General features: G+C 46.0%; 1 protein-coding gene across 32 annotated transcripts in view; it reads left to right on the top strand.

Moving 5' to 3' along the window:
* The window catches only part of PDE10A (phosphodiesterase 10A), a 344,897-nt gene extending 320,152 nt beyond the window's left edge, over positions 1-24,745 (top strand). For all 32 annotated transcript variants that reach the window (XM_081529694.1, XM_081529715.1, XM_081529708.1 and 29 more), the window contains 7 exons: positions 2,867-3,017; positions 4,122-4,277; positions 11,155-11,327; positions 16,406-16,517; positions 19,784-19,864; positions 21,402-21,490; positions 23,787-24,745. In XM_081529694.1, the coding sequence (XP_081385820.1) occupies positions 2,867-3,017; positions 4,122-4,277; positions 11,155-11,327; positions 16,406-16,517; positions 19,784-19,864; positions 21,402-21,490; positions 23,787-23,904 (880 nt within the window). In that variant the 3' untranslated portion in view covers positions 23,905-24,745. The remainder of the gene's footprint in view (positions 1-2,866; positions 3,018-4,121; positions 4,278-11,154; positions 11,328-16,405; positions 16,518-19,783; positions 19,865-21,401; positions 21,491-23,786) is intronic.

The raw sequence follows: 24,745 nt of genomic DNA, 5'->3' as shown, positions 1-24,745 counted from the left end.
TCTTGTGGTCCAGTGGTTAAAACTCCGAGTTTCCGTTGCAGGGGGCACGGGTTCGATCCCTAGTCTGGGAACTAACGCACAGGGAGGCCAAAAAATAAAGTAAAAGCTACTGCTCTGAGGATATTGGAAAGTCCTTGTTATTAATGTAATTTCCTCTTGTTTATTTTTGCTGAAAAGCTTGAAAAACATGGGGAGATAACAAAGATGTGTTCACATTATGTTCAGTAGGATTCATTCTCTGTCAGCCAATGTAAACCACATTGCTTTCTGCTTTGCCTTTTTCCTTTGCTGACAATCTGGTCATCTCCACTGTACTGTTTAAAATTATTGATGGAATATGGAGAGAACTCTGGAATCTGGTGAAAGCTTTCACCCTACCCATAAGCTGCCCCTGTACATCCCTCAGAACGGTCTCTATTCTCAGCCTGCATTGAAGTCCACAGCTTACCAAAGTCCATTCATCTCCTGCTTTCCCCCTCCGCCCTTAGTCTCCCTTCTGGGCCCTAATAAAGAGCTACACTGTTCCTGAGTATTTTGGAAATGAAAACTTTTCAACTTTATAAGGCTTTCCTACTTTACTCAGAAATTTAAACTCAATACCAGGTCTAAAATTCACCTAAAGGCCGAAAGAAGCAAGAGCACCATTGCTGTGCTTCTGCACATCTGCCCTGAGTGTTCCTGGAGCCAGGCCAGAGGCTGCCACCACTTATACCTGGAGTACAATGAGAATTGAGTTCCTTTTGACTAAATATGAATATTGAGGAAATCTGATAGAAAGAGGGAAATTCCACTGGAGCAATTAGTTGCAGTGTACCAAACAATTATAAACTTAACCTTTGATAACCCCATATTGGGATCATATGCTGAAAGAAGTGAGTGAGAGGCTTTCTCAGTCAAGATAAGGAAACATACAATTATGATTTCAGAGAATTGGAAAAGACTATCTTCCTTTCTAAATCAGAAGGCAAAAAGTGAACAGTCCATTTGATAAGAATCAAGAAATTTGTTTTCAAAGTAATTATAACCTTTAGGTGGGTTATTTTTTTCTGTTTCACAACGTATAAATGGCTTAATCAGGCAGAGTTCGAGAGCTAATAAATAATCTACAAGTTATTTTAAAAGGCTTTTGGAATCTATTTTCATTCATGGATTTCTGTCTGCGAAACAGCAGATAAGGAAGGTGTAAGTAAAATCTAAGAACATATATATAAATAATCAATGATAGCAAAGGGGATGTAGCACAGAAAGCTTACCTTCCCTGGGGTCCATCCACATCATGGGCACATCTTTCCTGTCCCTGTTTAACAAAATACAGCTTGAGAATACTGTACATTTATACATTCCAGGATTCAGCCGTGGCCTACTTAATAATGAGTATTAGTTTACTTTTAATGCTAAATTTTGGAGTTTATACTCTAGGTGCGAATTCATAAACATTTTTCTGATAAGGATCTTTCTGAAGCGTGGGTCTTGACAGAAATAATCTCTTGTGCTGTTACAGGTGTTGTAGCCTGTGCTGTGCTTAGTTACGACTGAGCGACTTTACTTTCACTTTTCCCTTTCATGCGCTGGAGAAGGCAACGGCACCCCACTCCAGTACTCTTGCCTGGAAAATCCCATGGACGGAGGAGCCTGGTAGGCCACAGTCCATGGGGTCGCTAAGAGTCGGACACGACTGAGCGACTTTACTTTCACTTTTCCCTTTCATGCGCTGGAGAAGGAAATGGCAACCCACTCCAGTATTCTTGCCTGGAGAATCCCAGGGACGGCGGAGCCTGGTGGGCTGCCATCTATGGGGTCGCACAGAGTCGGACACGACTGAAGCGACTTAGCAGCAAACACATAGTGAAAATGCAAGAAATAATTTCCTTTTTCTTTTTTTCACTAGTCATTAAGTGGCTTATAGAGGCTCTTGGCTTCTCTAGAGCTAAATTGTCACTCCTTTCCCATTGAATTCTGTTTTCTCTTATTTCCATCAGCGACTTCTATAAATTGTTGTTTTAAAAGAATGAGCACAAGATACCTAACTTATTTCTTGGATAGCAGTTGAGAGTTTGACCAGTTGAAACTCTCATAATGACATATCTTACACTTCAGGGACTATTTGGAAATTTTCAGTAGAGAAACATAAAGGTTATGTGCTATTTTTAAAGGTTTTCTGAACTCTCATCTCTGGTATTTCAGGAGCCCTGTTTCATATTGATAAGCTTTTGTCTTAAGCTGCCTCATATCCATTGAGAGAGTTGGTGGGGCTCTAAGGAAGTCTAAGTACATGATAAATACAAAATCTATTTCTACGCTGTAGAATAAGAGCGTGTGTCATAGTCTTTCATGTACTGTGTTAAGTATTTGAATGTGGTCATTTGCCACTGCCAGTTAATAATTTGAGTGTACCATAGTAATTTGGATTCGTTTTCAAATGATAGCCACTCATCTAGAAAATTCTTATGGTGTGCATGTTTGCAGTTTGTGAATGTGAATGCGCTTTATTGGAAAAAAACTATGTCAAAACACCCTTGAGAAGGGTGATGGTATGTTGCTGTCTGCTGACCCTGTGGGATGCAGGAGATGCGTGACCGTTCAGGAAGCGGTGATGGGAGTTGATAGTAGGGAAGGCAAGCAGATTCTGGGGTCTGCCCGCTGGCGGGCCTGTTACAGTGTCAGAGAGGAAGCCGGTAAAGAGTCCTCCTTCCTTGCCTGGCTGCAGGAACGTCAGGGAGCCGGTGAACGAGGCTCACTCAGTCACCTCGGAAGTCTCCCTGGTGCAGGCGTGCCTGGCACAGGCCTGTGTGTCTAGCCCAGAGCTGCCTCGGGAACGCGCTGTTTCTTTACCAGTTTGTGTCATGACGGTGTCTCTTGCACACAGCTTCGAGCTGGAGAAGCTGTGTCGCTTCATCATGTCCGTGAAGAAGAACTACCGCCGGGTCCCCTACCACAACTGGAAGCACGCGGTGACCGTAGCGCACTGCATGTACGCCATCCTGCAGAGCAGCGGCGGGCTCTTCACCGACCTGGAGGTGCGCGCGCTCCCCTTGCTTCCCCCGTTGGCAGGTAGCCTGCGTGGACTTGAACACGCTGTGTCTGCAGTCCATTCACAATGTAATTAGGTGCCATGTTATTCCAGGACCAGCTTTGGTTCAGTAAATTCATGAGAAGCACAGTTTTAAATCGCAATATCCAAGCATTTTTTCCTATTGTTTTGTATAAGAAATATAGAAACGGAAATTCCAGTGTCATGAAAATGTCCCTCAACGAAGCACTGGTTTTTGTAGTCTCTCTTCCCTAAAGCCAGACTTCTGAAAGGATGTAAATGAGGTGAATTATTCCCTTTGCCCTCATGCCCTAGATAATGGAGACTTATCCTGTCCCCCTGAGAGCCCAGAACATTAAATGCAATTAAAACATGAACACTCATCTGACCTTCTCGTGCACAAGAGGACAGGGACACTGTGATGCTCCGCTGATGTGCAGCCTCTGCAAACTTGGAGTTGGTGACATGCTCAGAGAGGATGCGGGGACCCCTGTCCATTCGTGCCTTGCTGTTCAGCCCTTCCTTGGCCACCCAGCCCCGAGCTCAGGGGCCGGAGCGCCTTCGCCCCATACATGCTGCTCCCAGGCAGACCTTCCCGGTGGCCACGCTGTCCTCTCTCCACAGGCCCCAGCGGCCACTGTGAAAGCCCCAACTCAACCCCCTTCTCTCCTCCTGCTTCGGGACACGTGACCCTGCAGAGAAAGGGAGCTGCCTGCCTCATGCTTTATGGTTTCCTTGTTACAGTCTGCATTCACGATAACCATACCATCACTAGAATTTAGTGTCGAATAGATTTTTGAATGAAGAACGGAAAGTGCCCTCTCCTTTTGCAGATTCGCTTTATCTGTCCTTCTCTGGAACCCTTGCTTTAATTTGCCCCCACTTAAACACTTTTTCCCAGAGCTGAGCAGGAAACCTCAATAGTAATTTGGCTGTCAGAGTCATCTGCAGAAAGCAAAGTGGTTAAAAAGGAGGCTAGACTATCTGGCATTTCCGATGTTTGTGAGGATGCTGGCTGCGTCAGTGACAGAAGTCAGTGTGAGTCCCGTTTCTCTGTTTTGAACACCTGTGTGCTGTGTTATTTCTCCAGCGCAAAGGACTGCTCATCGCGTGTCTGTGCCATGACCTGGACCACCGCGGCTTCAGCAACAGCTACCTGCAGAAGTTCGACCACCCCCTGGCCGCACTGTACTCCACGTCCACCATGGAGCAACACCACTTCTCCCAGACCGTGTCCATCCTGCAGGTGAGCCGCCAGGGCCCATCATCTTCCAAGGGAGCCTCCTGGCCTAGGTGGTTGGGGCCGGGCCCCATCATCTTCTGAGGGAACCTCCTGGCCTAGGTGGTTAGGGCCGGGCCCCGTCATCCTCCGAGGGAGCCTCCTGGCCTAGGTGGTCAGGGCCGGGCCCCGTCATCTTCCGAGGGAGCCTCCTGGCCTCGGTGGTCGGGGCCGGGCCCCGTCATCCTCCGAGGGAACCTTCTGGCCTAGCGGTTGGGGCTGGGCCCTGTCATCTTCCGAGGGAGCCTCCTGGCCTAGCAGTTGGGGCCAGGCCCCATCATCCTCCGAGGGAGCCTCCTGGCCTAGGTGGTCGGGGCCGGGCCTCGTCATCTTCCGAGAGAGACTCCTGGCCTTGGTGGTTGGGGCTGGGCCCCGTCATCTTCTGAGGGAGCCTCCTGGCCTAGCAGTTGGGGCCGGGCCCCATCATCTTCCGAGGGAGCCTCCTGGCCTAGGTGGTTGGGGCAGTCTTTAAAAACAGCGGCTACATTTTACCATAGAACCGTTCCTTAGAGTCATCCTCAGATAATTGTGTTTTTTGTTTTTTTTTGAAGAAAGGCTCTTTTTTGAAGATTTATATATATATATTTTGTAACCACATTCGATTTTTAAGTACCTTATACCCTGAGGCAAATGAACTATTTCACATGGTTCATTTAATATATGTGGATTGTCATATTCTAGAACCAGAATGTGTTGACCAATGAATCTCTAAAGTTAGGCAAGTAAGATTTTAAGTGCTTTGAAGTTCTTTTTTTTCCTTTTGTGTGTTTTTAATTCTATTGCTTTTAAGATGTTCTTAGTGACTGCTCTGGACGCTGACAGTTCTCACGTCACAGTGAGATGCATCTGCTTCTTCACTTAAAGCTTTTCCTCAAACTCATCTTAAAGTAGCTATTACCTCATAGGTTTGATTTCCATCACAGTTTTTAAAATATGCTCTGTGTTTGACTTCAGAATAGTGGACCCCGTTTCTTCCTCTCTGTGTTAGCACCTCGAAGGAGGAAGAGACATCTCATTAGGTCCCCTCATTATGGATCTGATTACCGTCTAATTACCGGAAGGATGCTGAATTTGCAAGAATGTGAGGCAACCCCCGGCAGGACCTCAGCAGCGACCGCTGTGGTCACCTGCGAAGCAGAGGCTGTTTACCGCTCAGGGCAGCCTTCCTTCCTGGTGTAGCCCAGGCCCCCCACCCACCCAGGGCTGGTTTCCTCCCTCCAGCTTCTCCAGATGGCTCCTCACTGTCCCTGGGCCTGGTAGTACCGCACACCGGACCTTTCCGAGCCCAGCAGAATGTACCTGTCCGCGCCCCTTTTCCTCAGGGCCGCGAAGGTGAATGTGAGCTTGCTGGAGGGCAGGTGCTCTTCTGACTGCCTGCCGGGGAGGGGGAAAGGTCTGCCCAACCTGGAGCCGCGTCTGGCAGGTGGCCAAACGTCCCACCTGTCCCCAGGCCGGTTCTGTCCCCGAAAGCAACAGGGAGTCACTCTTCCTGACGGTCCCTGTCCTTCATTTTGTTAAGTGATGTATATATGGATGGATGGATGGTTTGGGTGGATAGGTAGATAGATCCATATATACCTGGAAATTTAAGCAAGATGAAAGATGTGTATGGATATGTGTGGGTGTGTATGTGTTTGCATATGTGCATATAATATAGATATGTGTGTACCTATATGTGTGTGTGTATAATAAATGTGTTATACATACACACATATATATTAAAACACACACATACTAAAATGGGCTTTCTGTAAACAGACATTATAAAACTTTATGACAGTTTATACCTACTTTGCCCTTACTCATCCTGTGAGACTATTTGCTTGTACAGGAAGAAAGGCAAATGCCAGAAATAACGTCAGCATGCTTTCGCTTAGAGATATTTAGGCCTCCCTCAATCCAATGTGCTTCCTGTGTCCTAAGTGAATGCATGCATTCGGCTGTGATGACATCTTTGCTATTTAATCTACCAATGAATTTTGATAGCCTTCATAAAGTTTCTTCAGAAAACCTTTTCTAAACATAATAGAATTAGCTTTTAAAAAGGCCAGGGTTGCAAAGTCCATTGCTGCCGGCTGGAATGAAACCTGAATTGGGTGATAACAGCAGTGATACAAGCAGGGCGGGGTGGGGAGGGTCTGACCCAGGCGAGGAAGACTTCCTCTGTTTTTTGCCTCTGATGATGAAGGTGGTGTGAACAGTGTGTCTCATTTTCAGCGAATCCTCAGTGATGTGGGGACTGCATATTACATAATGCAGTGTTCCCAGAATGGTCAGAACATGGTCACTGAAACTCAAGGCAGTGAATTAAGTTCAGTCAAGCTGTTGACATCCACAGAGTTGCTGGGGGACAGTTAGATTCCAAGTATTAGAGAAGGGATTCCGGTCACTGGTGAGGTACGTTTGTGCGTTTGCTCTTGTGTCTTTAGAGAAGGTGTGGTCCTCAGTAGAGGCCTGGGTCACAGGCTCAGGTGTATCCTGGACTGACAAGCAGCACCTCCTGTGCAGCTGTGATGGGGGGAACTGGGTGGGTAGACTCATGGCCCCACCCCCATGGGCAGGAGTATTTAGGAGGGCTTTCCTTCATGTTCTGGAGATGTCTACCCTGCAGATTTTACGTGCTCCTGAGTTTTCCTTCTCAGATCCATCCAACTGCCTCTGAGAATTCCTGCCAACAGCAGGCGTGCCTCCTGGCCCAGGATTTAGGCCTGGGGTACCGTGAGAGGAGCCCCAGCCCTGCCCCAGCAGCAGGCGAGGGAAGCAGGTTCCCCGCCCTCTGCCCACCCGGCAGGCCGCCTGTGACCTCACCACCCTTCCAGGCTGTGCCTGTCGCCCCCGCCTATCCACCCCGGATGCACCAAGGTTCTGCCTCCAGGCACTCAACCCGGCGTCCATGCGGCCGGCTCCGTGTGCTTGATTCTGCAGCTCCTGCGGTGGCGCCTTGCTCACCCATCGCAGCCAACGCAGTGACCCTGCCAGGGTCACCCTCCCCGCCTCTAGTCACCAAGTCCCGCCGAGTGTGAGTGTGGTCAGGACACCTTCCAGGCTAAACAGTTAAGGTGACATCTTGGGTAACGGTGAAAATGCCGCCATCTGGTCACTGAACTACCAGAGGGTGCTTCGTTAGGAGACACGGACAGTGCTGGGAGCTCTGTCCGCCAGCGACCCCTGTAAGGAGCAGCTCTCCCCACGGCCGCCTCGAGCACTGCGCAGGCTTATTCCCCATCACCGCGCAGACCACTGCGGTCCTGGGATGGCGCACCCTTCGGCCACGTGGCCGGAGAGAAAGCGTTCACTCTGATGGATGGGGGAGCTGCCCACAGGCCTTCTCCAAGCCAAGTGTGTGTGTGTGTGTGTGTGTGTGTGTGTGTGTATCAGTCTTGTTCACCCCGTGGCTGACTTTTAGTGGGTTGCCGCAGTTCCTTAGTGGATAATCTGGACAACGGGGGTGGAGGGGCATGGGGAAGAGGACCCCGTGTGACCACAGCAGCACAGATGCACAGAGAGACTGAGCAAATGGCCTTGACAGCTGAGCTCAGTCCAACACAGGCGCATAGTGCTATTCCCAGGCAGGTATTCGTCACGGTGCGGGGGTGGGTGTCTGTCCTGGTACGGGAGGCCGGCGGGTGTCTGTCCTTCACCCTGGCCCACACGTTCGTCCCATGAGGAGGATGCAGGGAAGTTCCCTACCCGCTGGGCGGCGGGAGGAGATCACGTCGGGAATGAAGGAGGAAGTCTCAGCGCACCAGGAGAGAAGACAGGCTCCCACTCTCAGCCGGTGCTGAGCCGCGCTGTCTCAGCGGGCCCCGGGGCTGCGCTCCTGTGACGGGAGCCCGGGCGCGTGCAGGTGTGGCGGGCTGGACAGAAGTGCCCGCTGGCGTCCGCGGTGGACGCCGGACAGGCCCCTCTGGGCACCGCAGCCTCCTGCGTGTCCGGCAGGGGCCTTCCCGGGGGATGTCCCAGATTCCGCCTTCGTTAGACGCTGTCTGTCTGACCGCCTTTTTCCCCTGGTGACCGCCATTTCCCCAGGCTTGTGGTTCTCAGGTCTGCCTTCCACGTGTATGTCCGAATGTGTTACTCTCCTGTTTCAAAAGTGACCAGCGGACGCCAGGACATCAAGAATAAAGTTCCTTTCTTAACTGATACGCAGTCCTTGGTGAACGGCCCCTGCCTGTTCCAGAGCCGTGGTATCTGCGGTGCTTCTGTGGCCCCAGACTCTTCCTGACTCTCTGCCCCGTCCAGGTCCCACGTTGTTTCTGTGGCAGCGTCTCCTTGTCTTCAAGGCTCAGCTCAGGCATTTCCTCCTCCAGCGAAATTGTACGACGTCCCCACACAGCTGGGGCGCAGGTGTGTGCCCCTTTCCTCGGCCCTGAGCCCCTCAGACGCCCACAGACGTCTCGCATGGTCCTGGAATCTTCTGACTGTGAGTTCAGCGCTCCTCTCCTCTGAAGGGAAAGCCCTGTCCATCTCTGCCCCTGCAGGCCTCTGCCACGTCTGCGGACATAGCAGTGTGGGTAACGTGAAGGCTGGACTCAGAGTCAGAGAGGGCGGAGCAGTGTGGGCACAGTTTGGAGGCTGGAAACCGCCAACTTTTATTTAGGGGGAAGCGAGTAGACGTGTGTCCTCAGGACAAAGCACGTAGGTGGCTCAGTCATGGAGTCAAGTGGGATGACTCCAGGTACGGACACTAGTCTGTGTGGACAGTGACTGAATAAGCCCTGTTTTCTTATCTAAAACGTACCTGTGTATTTTTAGTGTTAGAATACTAAATCCATTTTAATGTTCATTTAATATTCCTTTATTTAATATTCATAATAACGTTCACTTTAATGTTAAAAATGTACTTCATAAGAAGATGTTAATGATTGTTCTGGATACTGAAGCTGCCCTTTTTCTGTCTTTTGCCTTCTGTGAATACCTCGTGGTAGTTACCCAAAAGCCGACATTTTAGAAACCAGACCATTAGGAAAGATTATTCTCGTTACTAAGAAAACTGTCTCACTATTCCATTCATCTTAAATTGCCTAGTGCTTTTGAAATATGTTTAGGTTTTTAAAACATCATCTTTATCCCAACATTTTCGGGTCCTGTGATGTTTTCAGGAGTTTTTTTAGCAGTAGCATTCCTGTGATACAGTCCATCTGCAGTAGGTAGAATTTACTGTTGTCTGTTGCACCTATAGCAAAATTGTTGTACTTACACTCCGCACTGTCCCTACTTACAAACTACAATGTGTTAATTTATTACAGAGGTTAGCTGAAATCCATCCTTTTCTACAGATGTATCATGAATAGATAGGCATGGTCTCTGGCCGTCCCATTCGCTTCTGGGCTTACAGGTGTGTTTGCTTGTTTCTCCTTCTCTCCCTGAAGTCTGCCTGCGGACATCATACCGCTGGATTTTATCATCATCCCCGCCACATGGTCACTGTTCCATCATTTCTGTGCCAGGGTTAGTCTCTCAGTTGTATCCGACTCTTTGCAACCCCCTGGACTGTAGCCCGCCAGGCTCCTCTGTCCATGGGATTCTCCAGGCAAGAATACTGGAGTGGGGTGCCATGCCCTCCTCCAGGAGATCTTTCCAACCCAGGAGTCAAACTCAGGTCTGTCCCACATTGCAGGCAGATTCTTTACTGTCTGAGCCACCAGGGAAGCCCTCATCATCCAATAAACTAGAATTTTGCACTTATCAATACATTTGATTTTTGTGGAATCCAGAGAGACGGGTATATTATTCATGTTCCATTTATAAATAAGAGCAATGCACACCAAAGAGGTGAAGTTACTTGTTCATTATCACCCAGCTTGTAAGGGGCAGGAGGGTATTAAACACCAGAGTTGTTTGACTCCAAAATCTTTGTTCTTAGTTACAGTGCTCTCACGTTTCCCAGTCTATGGTTTGATGCAGTTGGCAATGAAACATCAAAATAAATGTTGTATTTTTTTCAAGGCATCGTTGTTTTGAATGCTTGATGCAATTAGTTGCATCATTGACCTTTTTCCTCCCAAAGCCCCGGAATGCATCAGCCTCTGCCTGTTGCTGCCACGATAGTGATTCATCATGGGGGGAGAGAGGGGCAGGACTGCTGGGGAGTGAGGTCTGGACTGGTCTTCTTTAGTCAAATAAAAATGTCATTAATGTTTCAGCAAACACTTCATTTCAGCTATATATCAAAGATTTATTTAAATTTTATCATTTGAAAGTGAAATCATGAGTTTGAAAGGGATTTGCAATCTTAGAGCATTCTACAGATATCATTGTCAGAACAAGAACCGATTATAAGCAACTCCATTGTTGCATTTATCATAGGATAATTTAAATATAAATATAATACCTTAACAGTAAATAATTCAGAAAGATTCTGATAATTGAAAATAAATGGAGAACACACAGCCTTATTTCAGAGTAATAGGAAGCAGATGATGTCTTACTGAGGTATCTGATTTTGTAAAGAAATGTACTTTAATAATTTCAAATTTGTAATATATTTTATCAGTCAGCAAACATAGCTTAGGACAACTGGAAACAAAAGTCAATTTACAGTACAATTATGAAAGCATTAGTTTCTCAGTCGTGTCTGACTCTTTGCGACCCCATGGGCTGTAGCCCGCCAAGCTCCCTGTCCATGGGATTCTCGCAGGCAAGTTTACTGGAGTGAGTTGCCATTTCCTTCTCCACGGGATCAAACCCGGGTCTCCTGCATTGCAGGCAGATCCTGTACGTGTCCTAAACAACAGCTGACTGTTGTTTCCCATCACCAACTGTCATGCAGTGGGAGCCGGTACTTGCTGTCGGCTACGTGTGTGTGTTTGTGCTCACGTGTGTGTGTTTGTGTCTCCCCTAGTTGGAAGGACACAACATCTTCTCTACCCTGAGCTCCAGTGAATACGAGCAGGTGCTTGAGATCATCCGCAAAGCCATCATTGCCACAGACCTCGCTCTGTACTTCGGGAACCGGAAGCAGCTGGAAGAGATGCACCAGACCGGATCGCTAAACCTGAACAACCAATCGCACAGGTAAAAAGCATTTCTGAAAGTCCAGTAGCCCAAGAAGTGCTATTTGGAATAAACGCATATTTTAAAACAAAAGCGTAATTTCAAATTTATATTTGAAAAAAGAAATATAAAGAGAATTTATGTGGGGTTTTTTTTTGTTTTATGTGCACTTTATATTTGCTTTTGAACTGTGGTGTTGGAGAAGACTCTTGAGAGTCCCTTGGACTGCAAGGAGATCCAATCAATCCATCCTAAAAGAGATCAATCCTGGGTGTTCATTGGAAGGTCTGATATTGAAGCTGAAACTCCAATACTTTGGCCACCTCATGCGAAGGGTTGACTCATTGGAAAAGACCCTAATGCTGGGTAGGATTGGGGGCAGGAGGAGAAGGGGACGCCAGAGGATGAGATGGTTGGATGGCATCACCGACTCGATGAACATGGGTTTGGGTAGACTCCGGGAGTTGGTGATGAACAGGGAGGCCTGGTGTGCTGCAATTCACGGGGTCGCAGAGAGTTGGACACGACTGAGTGACTGAACTGAACTGAACTGATATTTACTTTAGATATTTCATTACCTGACAAGATTGCTGACAGTGTATTGTGAAGATAACTAAAATACGAATTGGAATTTACACTGGTCGCATAGGAATGGGTACTGTCAAAGGGAAGTCATTTTGCAAGACGCCTCTCCTTGGATTTATCACAGTCCAGCATTTGGTCATTGACCTCTCAACTCAGAAGCAAATAGAAATGGATTCATCAGAATCCAAATCTTATTCGCCAAGCCAGTGTGATTGATGTGTAAGACTTGCATTACATGTTACTAATCTACAAACATCTAGCCACACACATCAGAATATTGCCCTCAGTGTGGTCACAATCTTAGGAAGCTGAGTGGCCATCCAGAGTCTGAAGGTGGAGTCAGAACAGAGAGAACAAGAGTCCCTAAATGTTCCAGTGGCAGCAGGCTGAGGCGGCTTGATTCCTTTCTGTCTGAGAAGGTGTGACTTGCCTGCTGGATTCAGGAATGCATCAGGTGTTTTCCTTGTGAGCCTGTCCACCCATCTGTCCTTTAGATCTCAGCCCGTTGGCTAAAACACCTCTTGCCCTGGCCAGTGTGTAGGTGGTTACCGCCAGCTTCTCTTTCTGGGACTTGGCTCTTGCAGGGTCCATATCTGACCAAGTCCGTCTTAAGGGATCTATCTTTAGACCTGGAACGCTTGCTTATTGGTTCATCCTAGTCTTGCTGAGCTTGAATCCACTCTTTATTCAGGTGCTTTGCATGCCCTACTCTGTGATCCATTAAGGTACTGGTCCTAACGTTTCTTTCCAGAGGAATCTACTTTTAGTTTTTAGAAGCAATTTGCTCAGGGGTCCCAAACACAAAACTTTGTGTTTACAAATAACTTCAGGCAGATGCATAATAAACTTTATCTCCTCAAGAATATGATCATCAAACGTTTTACGGGGAGTCACTTTGAGGAAAAGAAATGCTTAATTTCTTAGAGAGTCTTAATTTCACAGAGTCGTCTGGACGCATTGCTGGGAGCCTCCCAGGATGGTGGGAGCGTCCCTGTCATGCAGACACCCGCTTCTCCGCCTGCAGTCCAAGGGGTGCAGAGCGATTTGCAGTCTTCACGTGTCTCTGCCTCTGGCAGATTTCACGTGTAGTTCTTGTGCCAAGACCTGTAGGAACATGTGTTTGTTCACAGTTCTCTTTCTTATGGCAATTATAAGGTTGGAGAAATACACCCGACTTTACAGCATCCTTCAGGTTGCTGAAAACTCTATGTCTCCATTGTCTTTACGTTACAAAGAAGAGCCATGTAAGTAGGATCAAGTTTCTCGCATATGTTTTTAGCAAAATGATTATGATAATAATAACATTATTATAAAATAGAAAATTTAAAAAATCTGATTGCAAATGATATTATACTTGGTGTGTCATGCATATATACACAGAGAAGGCAATGGCAGCCCACTCCAGTATCTTGCCTGGAAAATCTCATGGACGGAGGAGCCTGGTAGGCTTCAGTCCATGGGGTCGCTAAGAGTTGGACACGACTGAGCAACTTCACTTTCACTTTTCACTTTAATGCATTGGAGAAGAACATGGCAACCCACTCCAGTGTTCTTGCCTGGAGAATCCCAGGGACGGTGGAGCCTGGTGGGCTGCCGTCTATGGGGTCACATAGGGTCGGACACAACTGAAGCGACTTAGCAGCAGCAGCAGCATATATACATGTTAGTGGTGTATACTGTATAGTTATGAAGATTGAATAATTTGGGGATGATTAGTAATTTTAAAGGTAATGCATATTTGTTTTAACAGTTTAAAGAATGCAGCCGTATACAGAAAAGCAATGGTCGAGTTCGTCCGTCAGTGTGTCGGTGGGGGAGGCATTCATTCCCTGACCCCTGCAGATAGCAGCACACTGCTGCTCAAGCCCCTCACGTAGAATGCTTCCGTAGGATGGATACCGTTACTGCCCTGTCTGCACATCATGAGTGAGGAGCTGAGGGTGCCCCGCTTCTGTTCTGCGGTCCGCAGCTAACAGCATGCTTGGAGTGGCACCCTTCCATGCATTCTCCTGTGTTTATTCACAGCTATGTTTAATGCATGAACCTATATTTTTAAACAAAAACGTGATCACAGAGCTTCCTCAGTATCTGGGGTTGGCTCATTAAACCTTCCTTCTATTAATCAAATGCTTCTAGAATTTTGCACTATTATTAATTCTGTAATCAACTCTCTTATCTGCTGTCCTTTAAAAATATATATCATATCGCATATGGTGTTAGAAAATTAGACACGTGTTAAATTTTCTAGAGGAACTGTAGAAATTCACACTTCTTCTAACATAGGGTGAAAACCGTTTCTCTTTAGATACGCCATGCTCTGATAGATGCCTACACTCAGGATCTCTCCGTGTTTGCTGACTGTTGTTCCTACTTCTATTTGTTCACAATTCATGTATTTTTTTTTGTTGTTGGATTCTTTACATTTTTTTACAAATCGGTTTGCATTATCATTTTTGTTAAGTATATTAAGATTTTCTCTGTCATATGTTACATTTTCTTTCAACAGTCTTTCAAAAATTTTATTCATATTTTAACTGCAAAGAAATTAAATTTGCCTTTTATCATTATGTAATTTGCTTTGTGAAAGTTTAAGTCAGTATATTAAAAGCTCTTAACAGCTAGAGCTTAGTGCCACACTTAAGTGTAGACTTCATTTAGGGTGACCCCATGTCATTAGCGGAGAAGGCAATGGCACCCCACTCCAGTACTCTTGCCTGGAAAATCCCATGGACGGAGGAGCCTGGTAGGCTACAGTCCATGGGGTCGCTAAGAGTCGGACACGACTGAGCGACTTCACTTTCACTTTTCACTTTCATGCACTGGAGAAGGAACTGGCAACCCACTCCAGTGTTCTTGCCTGGAGAATCCCGGGGATGGCGGAGCCTGGTGGGCTGCCATCTATGGGGTCGCACAGAGTCAGACATGACTGAAGCGACTTAGCAGCAGCAGCAGCAACAGCATGTCATTAGACCAAATCCATTAAAATTATATAGGGGATGTGTCTGTTTGAATACTTTTAGGCAATTTTTACTTGTCCTCTAGAGGAAAGACTGAATAAATCATATTTAGGGAGAAAAAAAAATAAGACCTAGAACACATAGTGGTGAGTGCAAAGCAACTGAGGAAAATAAACCTCCTTTCCGTGGGGATGTTAGGGTTTGTACAGCGGTGGGCAACCCCGCCCTTCTCTGCGGGTGAGAAGGTGAGAGAGCGGTCTGGAAATCTGAGCCTTCTGGCCAGTCCTGGACTGCTTACACCCTGAAGGCATCATTTCACTCATTTGTATCTCACATTTTCCTTCTATAAAGTGAAAGGCAGAGGACACCACCCTTATGGCAGAAAGTGAAGAAGAACTAAAGAGCCTCTTGAAGAAAGTGAAAGAGGAGAGTGAAAAAGTTGGCTTAAAGCTCAACATTCAGAAAACGAAGATCATGACATCCGGTCCCATCACTTCATGGCAAATAGATGGGGAAACAGTGGAAACAGTGGCTGACTTTATTTTTGGGGCTCCAAAATCACTGCAGATGGTGATTGCAGCCATGAAATTAAAAGACGCTTACTCCTTGGAAGGAAAGCTATGACCAACCTAGATAGCATATTAAAAAGCAGAGACATTACTTTGCCAACAAAGGTCCGTCTAGTCAAGGCTATGATTTTTCCAGGAGACGTGTATGGATGTGAGAGTTGGACCATAAAGAAAGCTGAGCCCAGAAGAATTGATGCTTTTGAACTGTGGTGTTGGAGAAGACTCTTGAGAGTCCCTTGGACTGCAAGGAGATCCAACCAGTCCATCCTAAAGGAGATCAGTCCTGGGTGTTCGTGGGAAGGACTGATGTTGAAGCTGAGACTCCAATACTTTGGCCACCTGATGTGAAGGGCTGATTCATTGGAAAAGACCCTGATGCTGGGAAAGTTTGAGGGCAGGAGGAGAAGGGGACGACAGAGGATGAGATGGCTGGATGGCATCACCGACTCAGTGGACATGGGTTTGGATAGACTCCAGGAGTTGGTGATGGACAGGGAGGCCTGGCGTGCTGCGGTTCATGGTGTTGCAGAGTCGGACACGACTGAACTGAACTGAAAGTGAAAGGATTGGATAGCTGTTTTTGTTTTTCAAGCTTTCTTTCCACTCTAAAGCCTCACAATTCCATGAAATTCAAAATCTGGTTTATGGCAGTCAGGTATAGCAGGGATTTAGAAGGTGTCAGGGCCAGGCCGGCATGACGTTGTATTTCAGCAGTAACCAGCAGGAAGCGGGAGCATAGTGTGCAGGCTTCATGGACCCAGGGAGAGCAGCGACTGTTGTTCTCACGATTAAAGCGACACCATCCCTCAGTTGTGTCCTTTCTCTCCTTTCAGCTGTATTCTGCTCTGAAATGCTATCTTTCCTCCCCGCTACACGCAGCAGTGCCGGCCTGAAGCCGCGCTGGGTCCTGAAAATGCAGAAGTCGTCCTAGCTGTTCTCATACCTATGCAAACTCTGCGGTGACCAGTCTTGTCTCGTTGTGTTCTAGAGACCGCGTCATCGGTCTGATGATGACCGCCTGTGACCTTTGCTCCGTGACAAAGCTGTGGCCAGTGACGAGACTGACGGCCAACGACATATATGCAGAGTTCTGGGCGGAGGTACGTGCTGGGTTTCCATATGCGCGCAGATGATGTCAGGAAAGGGGAAAAAGTGAGGGGATGTTAAATACAGGGATAACATGGGAACGATAGCTTAGCTGCTCATGTTGCTAGTAGTTCCTTAAAAAACACTACTGTTTAGCTTTCATACTTTAGGTATAAAGTAAGAGCGTCTGACTTGGATATGTGTGTAAATTCCCTGATCTCCACTGAAACGGTTCAGGAACTGATTCCCTGAACAGCAGTGCAGCAATTTTCTTTATTTAATAGCCGATCTTTTGTCATCCATTCAATAAATATTGGTGGTCATCCCTTTTATGGCCACTAGAGAAAGTATTAAGAGGGACCCACAACATCATAGGCTGTATTTGCCTGCAGCTGAAAATTTGAGAGACTAATGATGTACCATAGAAACATGAGATTAGTCAATATGCCAAACAGTCAATTAAGCTGCAAATTATGAGTTCCACAGGAATTAATTCATGAACTCATGAATTCCCGACATACGAAAACAACCATGCAAATTGCTTTCATCAATACCTTTTCTTGACTAAATTATCTAAATTATCAGAAATGTGTGTTTGCTCCTCTATTTGCTCTCTGAGTTGGTCATGAATGAGTAGAATTTAATTCTCCTGTTCAAATGAATCCACAGATCCTTAGATCCCTGCATATTAAAAATAAGTTTATGAAAAACAAACTATAAAATGTTTGTGCACCTCATTTGGGTGGAAGAAGTCAAAGTAAATTTGGAGGACAAAGAATTTAGTAATACCATAAATCTCATACCTTAAATCTCATCCAAATAGAAGAACGGATATAAAAAGTTAAAAAACAAACAAACAGTAATCCATGCAGGTAATGATTAATAGAAATGGTCTATGGTGTTGGTTTTGTCTCGTAATAGTAATGCCGAAGAATTTTTTATTGAGTGAGGACCACAGGCCTTGGGTTGAGTATACTGAAGGTGTTATTTCTATACCAGCTTCCCTGGTAGCTCAGCTGTACACATTGTATATGCATCTTCTTGAATGTTTTTTTTTTCTTTATTTTATTGTGTGTGTGTCAAAATCTAGTTACTCTCAGACTCAAGAAGATTGTTTTTAAATGTACATGTCCGAGCTGTAATATTTGACTTTATTATCACAATCAGCTTAATTTGCATGTATGTCTAAACTAGCAATGGCACCCCACTCCAGTACTCTTGCCTGGAGAATCCCATGGATGGAGGAGCCTGGTGGGCTGCAGTCCATGGGGTCGCTAGGAGTCAGAGACGACTGAGCGACTTCACTTTCACTTTTCACTTTCATGCATTGGAGAAGGAAATGGCAACCCACTCCAGTGTTCTTGCCTGGAGAATCCCAGGGACGGCGGAGCCTGGTGGGCTGCCGTCTATGGGGTCGCACAGAGTCGGATGCGACTGAAGCAACTTAGCAGCAGCAGTAGCAGCTAAACTAGTAACATAGTTAATGTTATAAATACCACGTAAGAAAGCTTGTCTGAAGCTTGCTTACTGTTTTGCAGACACTTTTATTTATTTAGCAGTGATATACTTCATACCTTGACAACTATATTTGTATTCTAAAACATGAAGCAAAAGGTGACAAACGTGTAGATTTCTTTTCCCTTTCTATTCCTCATTGGTTAAGCGGTCCAGAGATAGATTGAGCTCCCAGCAGGCTCACAGATGCCATCTGCAAGGACCTCATCGTCCCAGAGAGGAAGCAGAGATGTGGTCCCCAAGTCTTGCCGTGGTTTCATAGATGTTCGTGACGTCCACACTGCCCTCCTCCTCGCCCCATCCCCTCCCTTCCTTCAGACCCTCACACGCTCTCGCCTGAATTACTGCAGCATGTAACTGGGCTCCTCGCCTGTCCTTTAAAATCGGTGTAACAGTAGCTAAGAGTGTGGGGTCTTTGGTGTCATGCTGTCCGAGATGAGCATCCCACCTTAGTACTGAGACTGACCCCTCGGGCCGGCTTTCTAACCCGTCTCAGCCTCAGCTGCCACACTTGCTGCTTTGGGACACCTTGAGTTCTGTTTCCCTCCAACCGCCTGTCTCTCCTCGCTGCGGTTAAGACAGAAATAGCGAGCTTGATGCGTCAAGCCCACGGCCTCTCTGCCCACCTGGGTCCCTGACTGTGCTGGGGAGCACCGCCCGCACCCCTGCAGCCTTCCCCCTCAGCCCCGACACCCCAGACCGCCTGCACACACGGGCCATCTGTCATGCTCAGTGGTTCTCCTTGTCGGCATCAATGCTTGCTTCTAGGTGCCTGTTCGAGTCACTGCTTATTTAATATCTTTTTACGTATTGGGGCTTGTGACATCCTTGAGGGGGCCTGGTTATTTTCATTCACTTCGGGCAGAAAAGAAGAAAGTGTGAGAACTACCGTGGTTCATATTTAAACCAGCAACTTCAGAGCAGACTATTTCCAGTGCCTTTACACAGTTAAGACAGTGTTTTAGCCCTGTACTCAGAAATCATTAACGAGGGCTATAGTCATTTGTCCCATGGCCCTGTCTTAGCAAATTCAAGATGCTTTTTGCTTCAGATTTCTGAAAAGAAGCATAACAAAATAAAACAAAAAATAATGAAGAAATGTGAAGGAAATAATAACCTTTAACCTTAAAAAATAAATAAAAAGAGTAAGATAATTTTTAAATCTGTAAAATGGGGATAATAATATCTAACTTATAGTATTTCATGAAGATCAAGTGACCTAATATTTACAGTTGCCTAGCCCAGAGGCTCTGATATTGTACATCTTTAGTAAATATCTATAATTTTAACCTTTATGCTGCTCTCTGGCCGGTTGCACTGTATCTTTACTGACATGCTTTAGCAGGACTGCTCTCTATTCTTGATGTGTCAACATTCCTTCTTTAAAGTCTAGCTTCATCTGTCTCAGTGTGTGTGGAAGATCATCTGAAAGAGTGAGACAAAGGTCTTGAGGTTATTCCACGTTTGTTCTTGTGTTCCTCCTCACACACACATGTCCTTTTGTTATAACTTTCACTAACTTCTACAAAATGAAACGGAAGTGATGGCTATGTTTCTGGTAATTCAGGACAAGAGAGGAACATGAGGATAAAAACCTACAATAGTACGTTACATTTTTATTATTCTGACATTTGTGTGGGTCGTTAGCCAGAAATATTATTCATTTTGAAGAAAATTAATACATAAAGGGAACAGCATATTAATGCCAATGTTTTACAGCAGTGCTTGAAATTGAGAGAGCCTGGTTTCCCCCCGTTTCTCCCAGGGTGATGAAATGAAGAAGCTGGGGATACAGCCCATTCCCATGATGGACAGAGACAAGAAGGACGAGGTCCCGCAAGGCCAGGTATGGGCTGTGGTCAAGCCGTTGTTCACAGTGGTCGTGACAGCGGGTGTGAGTAAGAAGCACATGCCATCTGACGGGAGCTGGACCCGCTGGAGTCTTCTCCAGTTAGATGCCCCTTGATTGGGAAATCCTAGCCAGACTTAAAGAATTCATAACTAGTCTTGTCATCGCCTCTTTCTGCAGATAAAATTGCAGTAAATTACAGGCTTTCTTTTCTCACTTGAAATAGAGGGGATGGATGAAGTTGAAGTGTTAATATTTTTTAGCAAACAAAAAATATTTTGTCATCAAATTTACAAAGATATTTTTTGGAGAATAACATTATAGATTTTGGTTAGGTTTGCGTTTCCTAACAAATAATGCATAATGTTTTAGTAGATTTTGAGTTTTGTCTTACCATAAACTGGCACTCAATATTCTCTTTTCAGGTCTTACAGCATAATTTACATTAATTTTTGATGCTTTGAGAGCTCTAGTGCCTTCTTAGTTTTGCATGTATGCTTGTGTGGTGTGATATATTCCTTTGATGATGGTCTTTTTAAACATCAATCTTCTAACGTCACGATAAGGATGTTAATTACGTCTCTTGGTGGGCACCAGCCCAGCAGAGGATGGTGTGATTGTCTCACCCTTGTCCCTCAGGGGCAGTTTTCTCGAATCTGTAGCCAACTCCTCCGCAGGAGGCTCACTTTCCTTCTATGTTTGACTTGCATTGGCACGCATGCCATGCATGTTGCATGTGTATTTTGCAGTTTAGTTTGGTTTTGACATGGTTTGTGGATCCTTTCCATATATGTAATCACAGTATCTGCTTTTCATTCCACATCGTAAGAGTCCTGTCCCACGCTGAGAGAATATATTTACCTATATTTTCTTCAGTTTCTTTTTTATTTCATCATTTTATATTTGGTTTGTTCAGTTTTTGGAATTTATCTTGTGATATGGTTAAGAGAGGAAGCTGACAGTGTTAGCTTTTCCTTGTAGACAGTTGAGCAGTGATCCCAATGGGATTCTTAATAAGAGAACTGAAAATGCCATCAACAAATGGACTTTGTTCTCTTATGATTTCATTAAGAGCAGTACGTTTTTTTGCCAAAATTCCAGATTCATTTATGGTATTAGTGAGTTTTAAATAAGATACTTTTGCGATCAGCTAGTATTTTACCAAATATATTGCTTCTGACCTGTGATTATTGTAAATTGTACTTTGCCATATAATAAAAGACTCCTAAGAATAGGTCATGAATTACAACTGATCTATAATGAGAATCCCACTGAATATTGTACTTGGGTTTTAGAGTAACTTCTTTTTATGATTTATATTTTTTATGTTTTATATTGTGAATGTATTTTAATGAGTTTTAAATGGTAATCTGCAGGAGTGTTCACTGAGGCAAATATTACTTAGCAAAACCAGAGTGTTTAGATATCCAGGTAGGCTTGAGAAGTAGAAAATTGACTTGATGAATTTTGACGGTGCTACTAGAGTTGCTAACGTGCGGTCATGTTTCTTGTCTGCGTGTCTGTGCTGGGGCAGCTGGGGTTCTACAATGCCGTGGCCATTCCCTGCTACACCACCCTCATGCAGATCTTCCCCGCCACGGAACCGCTCCTGAAGGCCTGCAGGTATGTACAGCAGCTTCACCTTGATGCTTTTCCTTCAAAAATAAGAATCTGTGCAGCATTTTTTGCCCCATCTAGACATAGATGTCTTCACTACAGTTTACAGTAACTGGGCTGTGTGTTTGCCTCTGTAACAAGTATAAGTCGAAAGCATTTATTCACAAAGTTGTTCATTCACCAAAAAGGAGCAGGAAGTGTTTTTTTTATGACTCACAGACCCCTGGCTGATGCTGTTCTTAAAAAGACAATGATGTCGTTTCTGGGCTGCTGGTTTGGAAAGGGACTCGGTTTAAATCACACAGTTTACTGTTTGAAGGGTAGAGACGGAGTCTTGAATGAGATCTTCTTTAAGTTTCATTTTCTTCCTGAAAGAAAGGCAGGCCTCCAGCTGGCCTTTTCCAGCTCAGATTCCTCTGTGCGCTCTCATTAACTTTTTTAAGGGCTAAACTCAGAACGTTGGGAATTTTCTAAGATTTCATTTTACTTGGAAAGGAAATTCCCCATGGGGAGGGTGAAAGGCAATGAGCAGACAGCCATGTGTTGGTTTTCTGCAGGAGAATGGGTGTGGGGACTGTTTTTGTCACCACCTGGCCAGAACCACATTGGGGGCTGGAGTGGGTGCACCGCTGAGGGGCGAACAGACCTGTGGCTGGAAGGTTGCAAACACAATCAGAGGCGTTAGGGCTCTCCTGTCCTCTGCTGTTGAAACGCATCAACTGGTTTTTTTTTAAGGAAAACAAACCAATAAAACTAACATGCAAAAAGGTTAAAAAAAGATACTGCTTTCTCCTATTTAAGGGATCCTCTTCCTGCTCTGCTCCGGTGGCGATGAACAGAACATCCCAGCACGTTTTTTGAGCCAAGGAAACACAGCAAAGTTAGCGTGTGTCTTTTTTCCAGTATATCAAAAAGTCTCTTTAGGTTTTGGGGAAATGATGCCTGATGATATGGTACGGAAGCTAAAGCGTTACACTTTTCAGGTTATATTTTAGGGGTTTCTTGGTACAAAGGTATCTTAGCATTCTGTGCTTGCCGACACTAAGGTTCCCTTCTGATTTTGACTTCCCGTCAAGGCGGCGATGTGGATGGGGTCTCTGCCAGGTTGGACGGGGCGGGCGAGGTGTGGTCAGGCAGTGGGAGTGCTCCACCGTCAAAGGAGACCAAGATGCCGTCACGTTTGAGCTGCAGATCCTGAGAGAGACTAGGGGTCGGGGGAGCTGAGGGTGCATTTGAGACGAGAGGCCAGGGGAGCACAAATCAACCACCTAACAAGGAAATCCCAAAGGTCCGTAGCAGGTGTAACTTACAGTGACTTTCTAATACCTGACGTGGTGTTCAGCATACGGTGTGTGGTGGCTGGGACTGAGGTGCACAGGGGCACACACTTCCGCCCCGCGGGGTGCGAAGGCCAGGCTGGGGGGTTGTCACGGAGGCCCCCTTTCCTTTCCCTCCACCCGTGAGTGACCTGATGGCCCAGTCCGCTCTCCAGTGAATCCTGACTGAGTCAGAAATCCTGAGCACGGGCTGCCTGTTCGCCTCTGCAGCCCGAAGCTGGTGGGATGGGGGCTCTGGCTCCGGCGGTTGAGGCTCCTCCGACGACCCCGAGCTGCATTGCAGGGTCAAGGGGACAGTTGTTATCAGTCAATCAGTCAGTTCAGTCGCTCAGTCGTGTCCGACTCTTTGCGACCCCATGGACTGCAGCACGCCAGACCTGCCTGTCCATCACCAACTCTCGCAGTTTACTCAAACTCATGTCCATGGAGTCAGTGAAGCCATCCAACCATCTCATCCTCTGTCATCCCTTCACCTCCTGCCTTCAGTCTTTCCCAGCATCAGGGTCTTTTCCAATGAGTCGGCTCTTTGCATCAGGTGGCCAAAGTATTGGAGTTAGAGCTTCAGCATCGGTCCTTCCAATGAATATTCAGGACTGATTTCCCTTAGGATGAACTGGTTGGATCTCCTTGCAGTCCAAGGGACTCGCAAGAGTCTTCTGCAACACCACAGTTCTAAAGCATCCATTCTTCTGCCCTCAGCTTTCTTTATACTCCAATTCTCACATCCATACATGACTACTGGAAAAACCACAGCCTTGACTAGACGGACCTTTGTTGGCAAACGTCTGCTTTTTAATATGCTGTCTAAAATATATTACAGTGTTTTAAATGAATATTATATATGATCAGGGTGACACCAAAAGCCAGCAGGCTGAGTTATGCCCGAGTTACGCTGTGGGTGGTGTGGGGACAGAGCCCAGAAGTCCTTTCTGAAATGGCCCCTGTGTCTGCCTTCCTCATTCCAGGAATAACCTGAGCCAGTGGGAGAAGGTGATTCGCGGCGAGGAGAGCGCCTTGTGGATCCCGGACCTACCAGAGGCCCAGGGGTCCTCGGAGAAGCTGCCCGTGAAGACCGATGACTGACGGCCCCCAGCGGGCCATCCCACCTGAAGATGCTCATCCTGCTTCTTTGACTTTTCTTCCTTTTATTTTCGGGGGGAACCTACACCGTTAACTGGGATGCAGACCTCTTCAAGAAGGACTATCAAGTGAACACGTCCAGCAGATGGCGCCCTGCCGGCCTCCCTGCCACGGCCTCGACGGTGATCAGCCAGGCCCAGAAACGCTGCCCAGAGACGCCTCTTGACTTGTGACCCGGCCTTTTCTGATGGGCTACAAGGCAGAGGCCTTAATGGAGACGGACGCTTGAAGGGGGTACGTTTCCGCTGTATCTTTCTAGTGAGGGTTGAAACGGTACTATGTCGACACTGCGCTTTGGCTTCCACACCAGTGTTGCTTTGATGTTGTTGGTTATAAATAGGAGCTTTGACCCGTTACGCTTGTGGATGTTCGTGTGTGACCTGGTTGTCATTAGCGTGGATCGTGGCAGACAGCCTCAGCCCGTGGCATCGAGCTGACAGAGCAAGAAGTGTCTTTCTGCAATCACTGATGGAAAATAGTCAAACTTGGGTTCAGAGCCTCGTGAATTAAAAAAGTTAGGTGGACTAAAGTGTACTCTTTAAATTTATATAAAGGGCTTAGATGCATAAATTTAACACGAAAGGAAGTAGATTTTCTATCCTCTCGAGAAGAGATGCAGATATACATCATAATAAATCTAAGAACTCCAATATCAATTCTAAAGATGTTAAGAGAATTTTTTTTTAATTTTTTTCAGCTTTATTGTAGTCTTGGCAAATTTCCTAAACCCTTTACACAGAGAACAAAATAAAAGCAAAGCATACAAATGTTTTTCAACGGACAA

The sequence above is a fragment of the Giraffa tippelskirchi genome, chromosome 9 (assembly GCF_054371585.1).
Source record: "Giraffa tippelskirchi isolate mGirTip1 chromosome 9, T2T-mGirTip1v1.2.pri, whole genome shotgun sequence".
In the NCBI taxonomy this organism is placed as follows: Eukaryota; Metazoa; Chordata; class Mammalia; order Artiodactyla; family Giraffidae; genus Giraffa; species Giraffa tippelskirchi.
The sequence above is the reverse complement of the archived record's forward strand: the minus strand, read 5'-3'. Positions and strand labels throughout refer to the sequence as shown.